A 12,379-nucleotide genomic window follows, 5' to 3' on the forward strand; every position below is an offset into this window, starting at 1 on the left:
AACTCACGTTCACCAATGACATCCTATTCCAGAAGAGACAATAGACACTGCAGGGAAGTGAGTGCAGTCCCAGCCTCCTGTGATGCCATGTTTGAGACTCCTCTTAAATGTAACATCATAAGTAGACATGGGCAAGTTTGAACAGTAAAGACTGGGGTTTGTATTGAACACCTAGTGTTCAGGCACATACCCGAAACATGGACTTCTCCAGGAAATCCATGTTACTGTTTGGGTTCAGCACCCCGAACATCGGCTGATTCCCATGCTGTCAACTGCATGACAGCACAAGAAACACTGGTGGCTCTGATCAGCGGTAAGATCATTACCACCGGTGAGAGAGCTGCGGTTCCCACACAGTCAGATGGAAGCGTGAGTCAGCTGCTGTGACTGGTGGTAAAAACTTTACACTGGTCACAGCCTTTGGCTGATGAGAGAGTACTACGCCCATCAACTTACGCCTGCTGTCACTGAAAACAGCGAGAGCAGGAGCTATTGATGGGAGTATTCATCAGCTGGCGCCTGCGCTATAAATAAATAAAAAAAAAAATGATGTGGATGTCTTTTCTTTTTTTGATAACCAGGGCAGCCAAAACTTAGCACCGATCAAACCCTGTGTTTGCCGCACTGTTATGTAGATGATAGCATGGCAAATAACAGATGTTTGGGCCCCCAATTCATCTGAATTGGGTCCAGGTTCAGGTACCATTCTGCTACATGAACCGAACTTTTTTAAGAACCCGCCGGAACCGAACATCCACGGGTTTGCCTATCACTTGTAACAAGTGCAATTTAAAAAAAAAATGTTAAGGGATTAGCTAGACAGTAAGGACAAGTGTAGGGTATTTTATAATAAAGCTAATTTCAAACGTGGTTAGGGAGGAAGGATAGATATTTAGGAAGGACGTTTTCGGATCCAGACCAACTCTTTAATTTAATGCAAACATCCAAGTGCCAATATGTATATACAAACATGATGCAAAAGCAATCAGCAATTAATAACTAACACTACGTAAAAAACATGAGGTACTTGGTGCATATTTTGTGCAGGTACTTGGTCCACAAAATGTGTAAAGGCCATATACCAATGACCAGGTGACCTTATATTAGACACTGTAGACGAAGTAGCACTCACTTTTTCTCTTGTGTAGTAATAGTAGCATTCATGTGTTCATTATTTCAGGGTACTATTGAATGTGTTTGTAGATTAAAAATTACAGCGTTCTCGTCACCAAACAACACAGATTTCTGATATGCCTTTGAACAGTATTCGGCAAAGATAAAGGAAAATGGTAATTGCATTTCTGGAATAAAATGAGCTTAGTCATATGATTTAGCAGGAAGTCAAAAATATAGTACCTCAAAGACAGCTAATATAATTGCTCAAGGGGTCAAATAAAATATTTGGATTACATTAGCAGACTATAGGACATGAGCTGCAGCAAAAACTAGTGGACTGTGAAACATAACTTGTTTGTGTGCTTCAGGGCCAAGTCTCAAGTTGATCGGTTTCCTCAGTCTCCAACTGAGAGGAGATAAAACATGCAGCACAGAACAAAATTATGAGCTGCACAGAATATCCAAGAGGCAGCCTATAAATAAACTGCAGGAAAAATATGGCACCTCAGAGAGCACTACACCTCCCACAACTGTATGTCTTCACGTCAAGAGTCCACATGTTCAGTCACCTACAGACTATTTGCAGACATGGAAATGTTTTCTATAAATAATCTGTAATGTATTGAACTTTGCTAAAATGTAAAACAATAAAATGCATAAAACTAAAAATGTTGAATTACAAAAGTAATTTTAAATATCGGACTGAATAATGATATATTTGTTGTGAAGAGTTTATGTAGACCATGGTTAAAGTAAACTGGATTATGGCAAACTCATCTTCAATTCATGCATCCCAGAAGGAAATTGACTGGCCTGAGAGGCAACTTGCTGGAGCAGAAACCTTACCCATTGCTCCTTCGTCTTAAAGGGAACCTGTCATGGAATTTATGCTGTCTCAACAATGGGCAGCATGATTTAGAGCCGGACTGCATCATTGCAGCCAGATATATTTTACTCCGAAGCATCCCAGCCAGGAACCATAACCACAAAGCAGACTAGTCTGTCTTCCCCCTGGACGGCTGCTCCCAGAGCTGTTAGAGGTGATTAACAGGTTGTTCTTATAGCGTGACCTGTCGATCACGTGACATGGCGCTGGGAGAAGTCAGCCAGGGGCAGTGTTTGACCAGTCTCCACTCTGGCCATGGTCCATGAACAGATCTTTTAACTATTTTTTTTTATAAACTCTGGTGCAATTCACAGAACGGTATTTCTGGCTGAAATTGTGCAGCCAAGCTCTAATTCATGTTGCCTGTAGCTTGGGCAACTAGCATCACTTGACAGGTTCTCTTTAAGCAAAAGTTAATTACATGGTGTTCTATTGGAAGTCATCACTATAACCTACAAAGGAACCTAACAGTAATTGTTTCACTTTCGTACAGTTAGGCCGGGGTCACACTACCGTAGAATACGAACGAGTGCTCTGTGAGAAAACATCGCATAGCACTTGGATGAGTGTTAATCTATGGGGCAGCTCACATCACCAGATTTTTTCTCTATTTTTTCTCAGGCATATTCGAAATGCGTGTAAAATCGCAGCATGCTGCAATTGTGCTCGTATATTGTCTAAGACTCGCCAATGCAAGCCTATGGGTGCGAGTAAAACTCGGAGGCCACAAGGACCATCCATCTAGCTTGCGACAAATACGCACACAATTCAACAATTTATTTTAATGGGTAAAGTCAGTGAGAAATGTAAAGCCATACGGATGTCATATGTATACATGTGTGGGAGAAAATCGCATCATCGCATTGCAAATGCATTACACACGGATGATAATACGGAGAACACTCGTGCAACCAGGAGACTCGGACCGATTTTCCATACATTTAGTGTGACGCTGGCCTTAAGATTAAACTAGGCATTGCACCATGCCTATTGAAATCAATGGAATACCTGTAGAATAAATGGTTTCCAGTGAAATAAATGTTCTTTTTAGTAACTCTCTGCTTCAGATATTTGATTACGGTTACAAATAAAGAACTCCATTTCTAACATATATTACTTTAATATGGAATTTGAAAATGAGTTTTGTGAACCAGATACTCCATGTTACCATTGGGTATAAGCACGGTATTTGGTCACGCTGAGAATATCAAAGTCAGAAAACAAGATGCCCTTTCTTATGTGGTGTCACAGCTATAAAATGAGAATTGTACATTCCAAGGATTCACATTGTGCTTTGGTGTGTTTTTTGTAAATGTAAAATGACAGTTGTCACTTGGACGCCATTCAGCTAAACTCCTGATGCATTGTGCCTCCATATCACAAAATAAATAGCTGTCGTACTTCTTTGCAGCAGTGAAAAATGTATTTGACTGCCTTAGTTTATCGCTTCATAGGACGCAAATTAAGCAGTTTGAGAAGGCAATTTCCCTGAACAATGGAAATAAAAACAACCACAAGGAAATAAATATTCTCTCCTTACGTGTCACATCAAAAGATGTACCTGTATGCTGCATAATATTTCCGCTGACAAATGTAATACGGAACATAACGTACCATCTATCAACCATATTAATGCAAAGCACCCTGAGCTCGAGCCCCCACCCCTCCCCGACATTGTGCAGCCATTGACATCTGACGGACCGAATAAGAACAATTTCCACTTTCTAAAATGTGTGCTAACCCAGGAGAATTGGTTTACGAGCTAATACCAGCATCCAGTGTTTAATACGCTGGTCTGACAGCAATCAGTTATTACAAGGAATAGTGTTCCAAATCGAGGTAATAAAAAGTAGTCAGTTTGAGTTAAGGTCACGGCTCTCACTGGAGGAAATGCAAACAGCAACTTTGATGCAATCAAGCTGACATTTAACACTACAATTGCTGAATGGTGCACAGTTTCCCATCCTTCCAAAATTAGATTCTATTAGATTCTGACCCACAGGGATACAAACTAATATATTTATTTCTGTAAAATGACCTGCAGTTTTCTGCACTATCCAATATAGCTATACTCTAATAACCCTAATCGCCAGACCTACTGCCATTAGGTATGCTATTTATTTCAATGCAAAATAGTTATTGTGCACTGCGGATTTTGTTTTCCATAGGTTTACTTGGCACTGTAAACTCATGGAAAACTGCTGTGGATCTGCAGCGGCCAATCCGCTGCGGATCTGCAGCAAAATCCGCAGCGTGTGCACATAGCCTTATAAGTGCATGTATAATCATAATAAGTGTATGCCAAATAAATGACAACACAGTCTATCTTTCAGAGAGAGACATGATTTTTAAAGTCACTTATGCTACATATATTTTCCCAAAATGTTATTACCTAAGGCCCTAATAAGGATTTACAAACCAGACTACCCCTTTAGGATAACCTTTGCATGGTAAAAAGAATTGCACTCACCAGCTCCACACGTCTCCGACATGCTTCCATCTCTCTCTGTATCAGCTCATTCATCTCAGCTTTCATCTCTTCCATGCGGATCTGATAATACTTTGCGTTCTCCTTTTCTCGTGCTTCACAGTCTGCCGCCTTCTCCAATTCTTCACCCATCTTTATTACACTATCTCTTAAACGGAGGATCAACATCTGGACCCAGAAAAAGTAAAACACAATCATTGTATGTCATACATGTTATACATCTAAAGCATTGTAAACATGGCGGCATCTTTCTCCCACTTGTAGGACATGTTCTTTTATGTGCCATGGGTTCATTTTTTTACAAAGGAGGGAAAACATCATGTGCAATAGGATCTTATCTGGTGAGAAATAAGTCTTAGTGAGAGATAAGGGAATTTGCTCACCTTTTGGGGTTGTTATAACCAACAACTGTGGAATCAAAATATGACTGCTGCTGCAGTACTCTCAGATTGGGAGATCCCGCTGTAAAGAACAATTGTTGAAGGATAGGAGTAGTAGTCTGTGCTGCTGTGCGAGAGTCAAACAAATCCAGACAACTAAATGCTAAATTGTACCATGGACATCAGTGCAGACTACTACTGCTATCCTCCAACTATGGATTCATTTTTTAAAAGACCCAATCAATGCTAACTATCTACATGACATGTCTTGCAATATTTGAAAAATATGTCATGGGCCATTTTTTCTAAATTCCGGAACTTTTTTCCTTCCTAGGTTATTATTCTAAATACCGTATGTATTTTTGTAGTTGGCACAGATAGCTATAGCTTGCATACTTCTCGGGTATGCTGGGTCCCAGAAAAAAAGACACTAGACAGTTTTCGTGTAACAAACAGCAGTATTTGGGAGTCTATCCTTAAGACAAGTCAGTAATTTAATATTGAAAGAACAATTTAACACAAACTGTCAATGGGTGAAATGCAATGGCTTTATTTCTATACAACATATCAGAGAGCACTTGTTCCTGTCCAACTTGGTTAGGTCTCTATTCCCATGCTTCCTTCAAAGATCAAGTTCCCTTCTGTCTCTAATCCCTTGGGACCATTTACATCAGATGGTCACCTTGAACATGAGCATTTTAGTATTGTTGGTCCACACCTTAATATAGACACAAGGAAGACCCAATGCTGCTATTAGCTGCAGCCTAGCTCTAGACAAGGGTTGACAACTTTACTTTTTATGTTTTCTGTACAGCTTATCAAAGCAACAAAACAATCACAGAAAGGCAATTTTTTTTACGGACACATTAGAAAACCAAAATAAATGATTATAAGTGATACATTGCATTGATTGTAAACAATAAAATTCTGATAAGTACAATCGAAATAATCTGTGTAGGTTCTTTCATCTTCAAAAAAATCAGACAACTCACATTTTTCTTACAGATATTGAAAGAAGTGCCCTATTTTTACAGACTGTCCTAGAATTCCTGGTCTGTTGGCAACCTTGCTCTAGACCGATCCACATAATTTGGGAGTAAAATATTGTCCATCTCTCTCTCGAGGTAATTTTAGGTCCCTCTATAGCTATTCCTATAGTTTTGTCATCTCTGTCTTACAATAAAGTTCAAAACCCTCCTATTTTTGCCCCAGCTATATGTGAATTTGCCAACTAGTGTTTGTGCTTAACACATCTTATATTTGCCCCTGTCACTCCAGTGAATGAAATTTGAGAATGTGGCATCCTCATACCTTTACATTCTTCCAGTGGGTCACAAGACTTTCACCATGTTCTAACTCTACAATACAGACCACAATTCCCCAAAAACACATGGCACCTATTGGCATTCTGGAGCTAGAAATATCTAATACTGAAAAAGCTACCTATCACAATTATCACCACTAAACAGTATGTTATAAGCATATAAGCAAATAAGTAATTTCTCATGAGCATAGATACTAATTATACATATATATATATATATATATATATATATATATATATATATATATATTACACATATATATACAGTATAGTCCAAAAGTTTGGACACACCTTCTCATTTAAAGATTTTTCTGTATTTTCATGACTAAGAAAATTGTACATTCACACTGAAGGCATCAAAACTATGAATTAACACATGTGGAATTATATACTTAACAAAGAAGTGTGAAACAACTGAAATTATGTCTTATATTCAAGGTTCTTCAAAGTAGCCACCTTTTGCTTTGATGACTGCTTTGCACACTCTTGGCATTCTCTTGATGAGCTTCAAGAGGTAGTCACCGGGAATGGTTTTCACTTCACAGGTGTGCCCTGTCAGGTTAAATAAGTGGGATTTCTTGCCTTATACATGGGGTTGAGACCATCAGTTGTGTTGTGCAGAAGTCTGGTGGATACACAGCTGATAGTCCTACTGAATAGACTGTTAGAATTTGTATTATGGCAAGGAAAAAGCAGCCAAGTAAAGAAAAACGAGTGGCCATCATTACTTTAAGAAATGAAGGTCAGTCAGTGTAAAAAATTGGGAAAACTTTGAATGTGTCCCCAAGTGCAGTGGCAAAAACCATCAAGCGCTACAAAGAAACTGGCTCACATGAGGACCGCCCCAGGAAAGGAAGACAAAGAGTCACCTCTGCTTCTGAGGATAAGCTAAGATTAGAGACCAGGTCAATGCCACACAGAGTTCTAGCAGCAGACACATCTCTACAACAACTGTTAAGAGAAGACTTTGTGCAGCAGGCCTTCATGGTAAAATAGCTGCTAGGAAACCACTGCTAAGGACAGGCATCAAGTAGAAGAAACTTGTTTGGGCTAAAGAACACAAGGAATGGACATTAGACCAGTGGAAATCTGTGCTTTGTTCTGATGAGTCCAAATTTCAGATCTTTGGTTCCAACCACCGTGTCTTTGTGCGACGGAGAAAAGGTGAACGGATGGACGCTACATGCCTGGTTCCCACCGTGAAGCATGGAGGAGGAGGTGTGATGGTGTGGGGTGCTTTTCTGGTGACACTATTGGGGATTCATTCAAAATTGAAGGCATACTGAACCAGCATGGCTACCACCGCATCTTGCAGCGGCATGTTATTCCATCCGGTTTGTGTTTAGTTGGACCATCATTTATTTTTCAACAGGACAATGACCCCAAACACACCTCCAGGCTGTGTAAGGGCCATTTGACCAAGAAGGAGAGTGATGGGGTGCTACGCCAGATGACCTGGCCTCCACAGTCACCAGACCTGAACCCAATCGAGATGGTTTGGGGTGAGCTGGACCACAGAGTGAAGGCAAAAGGGCCAACAAGTGCTAAGCATCTCTGGGAATTCCTTCAAGATTGTTGGAAGACCATTCCCGGTGACTACCTCTTGAAGCTCATCAAGAGAATGCCAAGAGTGTGCAAAGCAGTCATCAAAGCAAAAGGTGGCTACTTTGAAAAACCTAGAATATAAGACATAATTTCAGTTGTTTCATACTTTTTTGTTAAGTATATAATTCCACATGTGTTAATTCATAGTTTTGATGCCTTCAGTGTGAATATACAATTTTCATAGTCATGAAAATACAGAAAAAATTTTAAATGAGAGGGTGTGTCCAAACTTTTGGTCTGTACTGTATATATATATATATATGTGTAATATATATATATATGTATATATGTGTAATATATATATATATATATATATATATATATATATATAGTTAGTATCTATGCTATATATACAGTGTATATGTATAATATATATTTAGAGTCATTGTCCTGGGACAAGAAGTCTGCTGTTAATTGGAAGCATTTTCTTTTGCAGTCATTGTCCTGGGACGGGCTGTTTACTTGTAAGGGCATATTCAATCCCCATAGACAAAATGTATGCACAGTTCCGCAACCAACATGAACATTATCAGTCTCTAACTATAGAGGTGAACTGGTTAACACATGTCAATTATAACTGTAAGGAAAACACAGCAAATGCACATAGTTCTCATGTGCAGTGAACCGTAAAAGGTTTGGGACAAGACCAATACACTGAAAACATTACTTACCTCGAACCTTTTAATCTGAGCCCTCTGAAACTCAAGCTTGTTTTCCATATCACAGATCACTGCTTCTTGCCGGCTCACTATTGACCGCTCCACCATAGATTGCTCCAAATATTCAATGCGGCTCTGGGCCACCTGCAGCTGTATAAACCCCCAAAATACATTAATAAGTTAATAAGCAAGAACAAAGTTGATGATAATGTTACTAAATTATCCACACGGCCATTAGGTTCCTCCTACAATATGACACTGTGTAATAATTTTACACAAGTTTCCTTTTAGAACCAGAAAAACTAACATACAGTATAAACAGTATACAAATAAACAAATCAAGGTCCGACTATCAACCACATTCGGATCCTTCAGATGGAACCTGAAAACCCACTTCTTCAGGAAAGCCTACAGCCTGCACTGACCCTGCTGCCTCCTCACCACTACCGAAGCTACTGCCTCACCAACACCGGAGCTCCTGCAACCCTCAACCTATTGTCTTCTTCCCCACCATCCTGTAGAATGTAAGCCCGCAAGGGCAGGGTCCTCACCTCTCTGTATCAGTCTGTAATTGTTAGTTTGCTTACTGAAGTGATATCTGTAATTTGTATGTAACCCCTTCTCATGAACAGCACCATGGAATCAATGGTGCTATATAAATAAATAATAATAATAATAGTATGCAACGTCTTGATCCAACATCCAGTCAAGTTCTCCTTCGCATCTAGTTTTCTATTCTAAACCTGGGATCCTAGCGCTGGCATCCTGGGTGCCTGTGGCAATTAGCAGACTTTGTATAAAGTGAGTAAGGCCTAATGACTAGGCCTCATGTGATGTCATGATGTGCGTCCCACAGCAATGCTATGAAATTGCTGGATTTAGTAAGCATCAGAAGCATCCAGAATGCCGGAATGAGGATGCAGGACACAAAAGTAAAGACTAGTTGACAGAGGAATGGACCGTCTTAGGGCAATGCAAATCAGACCGTTCATCTCTAATACAATACAATATATCTAAGAAGAATAAATTGTCACCAATATGAATGGATATTGCACTAAAAAGCACTAAATACTCAAGAGCAGGGGTGGGCAATTAATTTCCCCTAGGGGGTCACATGAGAGACAGTGACTGTTGTGAAGGGCCGAACCAATAGACTCAAATAAATTCTGCTCAATATCAATATTAACATATTAATTCTAATTATTTAACCCCTTAACCCCTTCATGACCTTGGGATTTTCCGTTTTTCCATTTTCGTTTTTCACTCCCTTCCTTCCCAGAGCCATAACTTTTTTATTTTTCTGTCAATTTGGCCATATGAGGGCTTATTTTTTGCGGGACGAGTTGTACTTTTGAAAGACATCATTGGTTTTACCATGTCGTGTACTAGAAAACGGGAAAAAAAATTCCAAGTGCGGTGAAATTGCAAAAAAAGAGCAATGTTTTTTGCTTGGCTTTTTTGCTAGGTTCACTAAATGCTAAAACTGACCTGCCATTATGATTCTTCAGGTTAGTATGAGTCCATAGACACCTAACATGACTAGGTTATTTTTTATCTAAGTGGTGAAAAAAACTTCCAAACTTTGCTAAAAAAATAAAAATAAATTGCGCCATTTTCCAATACTCGTAGCGTCTCCATTTTTCATGATATGGGGTCGGTTGAGGGCTTAGTTTTTGCGTGCTGAGCTGGCGTTTTTAATGATAGTATTTTGGTGCAGATACGTTCTTTTGATCGCCAGTTATTGCATTTTAATGCAATGTCGCAGCGATCAAAAAACGTAATTCTGGCGTTTCTAATTTTTTTCCCGCTACGCCGTTTAGCGATCAGGTTAATGCTTTTTTTATTGATAGATCGGGCGATTATGAATGCGGCGATACCAAATATGTGTAGGTTTGAGGGTTTTTTTATTGATTTATTTTGATTGGGGTGAAAGGGGGGTGATTTGAACGTTTTTATTTTTTTTATTGTTTTATATTTTTAAACACATTTTTTTAAAAAAAAAATTTGGTATGCTTCAATAGCCTCGATGGGAGGCTAGAAGCATGCAATACTCGATCGGCTCTGCTACATAGCAGCGATCTGATGTTCGCTGCTATGTAGCAGAATTGCAGGTGTGCTATGAGCGCCGACCACAGGGCGGCGCTCACAGCTGCCGGGGATCAGTAACCACAGAGGTCTCAAGGACCTCTATGGTTACTATTCTGAAGCATCGCCGACCTCCGATCATGTGACGGGGGTCGGCGATGCGATCATTTCCGGCCGCCCAGCCGGAAGCGGTAGTTAAATGCCGCTGTCTGCATTTGACAGCGGCATTTAACTAGTTAATAGGCGCCGACAGATCGCGATTCTGCCCGCGCCTATTACGGGCACATGTCAGCTGTTCAAAACAATAACATGTCCCGGCTTTGATGCGGGCTCACCGCCGGAGCCCGCATCAAAGCGGGGCATCTGACCTCGGACGTACTATCTCATCCGAGGTCAGAAAGGGGTTAATAACCAGATGTATTTTTCACTTTGCATTTTCATTTTGTGCTACCCTTTCTCCCAGAGCCATAGCTTTTTATTTTTTGGTCAAAATGGCAATGTGAGGGCTTGTTTTTTACAGAATGAGTTGTACTTTTGAACGACACCATTGGTTTTAACAATATCGTGTACTGGAAAACAGGTAAAAAATTCTTCAGGTCATTACGAATTCATAGACTCCAAACATGTCTAGGTTCTTTTTTATATAAATGGTAAAAAAATTTCCAAAGTTTGTTAAAAAAAAAAATAAAAACTTGCGCCATTTTCCGAACCCCATAGCGTCTACATTTTTCTTGATTTTTGGTTAAGTGGGGGCTTATTTTTTGCACGTCACGTTTTTAATGATATCATTTTGGTGCAGATACAATCTTTTGATCGCTCATTATTGCATTTTAATGCAGTGTTGCGGCGACAAAAAATAAATGTAATTCTGGTGTTTTGATTTTTTTTCTTGTTACACCATTTAGCAATTGGGTTAATTCATTGATAGGCGATTCTGAACACGGTGATACCGAATATGAGCATGTTTGATTATTTCTTTATTTTTTATTTTGAATGGGGCGAAAGGGGGGTGATTTGAACTTTTCTTTTTTATATATATATTTTTAAAAACATTTTCTTTTACTTTTGGCATGCTTCAATAGTCTCCATGGGAGATTAGAAGCTGCCATAACCTGATTGGCTCTGCTACATACAGGCGATGATCAGATCGCTTGTATGTAGCAGAATTGCTCACTTGCAAAGTGCGTCGACCACCAGGCGGAGCTCATAGGAATCCGACAGTGACAACCATAGAGGTCTGCTTGAGACCTCTGGTTGTCATGCCAACCCATCGGTACCAGCAGTCATGTGATACGGGAGCCGATGGGCGGGATTTTCAGCGTGCTTGCCAGAAGCTCGTCTTAAATGCCGCTGTCAGAGTTTGACAGTGGCATTTAACTAGTTAATAGCCGCGGCTGTTAGAGGCACATGTCAGCTGTTTTGAACCAGAAAAGATGTGGGCTCAGCACCAGAGCCCACATCAAAAGGAGGGAGCCCTACCTTGGCGTACTATTACCCCCGATGTCGGAATGGGGTTAATATTAATAGTATCACACATAGCCCTTATATACAGTATGAGCCACCACATAGCCTCCTATATACAGTATGAGCTACCACATATGACCTAGGCTTAACATGGTCAATTAACTCCTCTTTGTACTATGTGTACTAAAGCATTACTCCAAATTTATATCACAGAAGACATGCACCTATGTGATACTAATCTCCCATCCACTATGTGTCCAGCAGCCACCATACAGGGGTTGAGCCTTCCGATACTTACCCTTTAAAAGCAGCAATCAAACTGAATGGGGCTATACTGAAGTTTTTAAGCAGTTAAAATCTGATGAGTCCGGG

General features: G+C 39.9%; 1 protein-coding gene across 1 annotated transcript in view; it reads right to left on the reverse strand.

Moving 5' to 3' along the window:
- The window catches only part of MYO18B (myosin XVIIIB), a 1,084,067-nt gene that overhangs the window by 171,882 nt on the left and 899,806 nt on the right, over positions 1-12,379 (reverse strand). Inside the window, exons 39-40 of the mRNA XM_077295498.1 lie at positions 8,471-8,608; positions 4,473-4,658 (exon numbers count right to left, since the gene is read on the reverse strand). Coding sequence (XP_077151613.1) covers positions 4,473-4,658; positions 8,471-8,608 — 324 coding nt within the window. The remainder of the gene's footprint in view (positions 1-4,472; positions 4,659-8,470; positions 8,609-12,379) is intronic.

The sequence above is a fragment of the Ranitomeya variabilis genome, chromosome 1, assembly GCF_051348905.1.
Source record: "Ranitomeya variabilis isolate aRanVar5 chromosome 1, aRanVar5.hap1, whole genome shotgun sequence".
In the NCBI taxonomy this organism is placed as follows: domain Eukaryota; kingdom Metazoa; phylum Chordata; class Amphibia; order Anura; family Dendrobatidae; genus Ranitomeya; species Ranitomeya variabilis.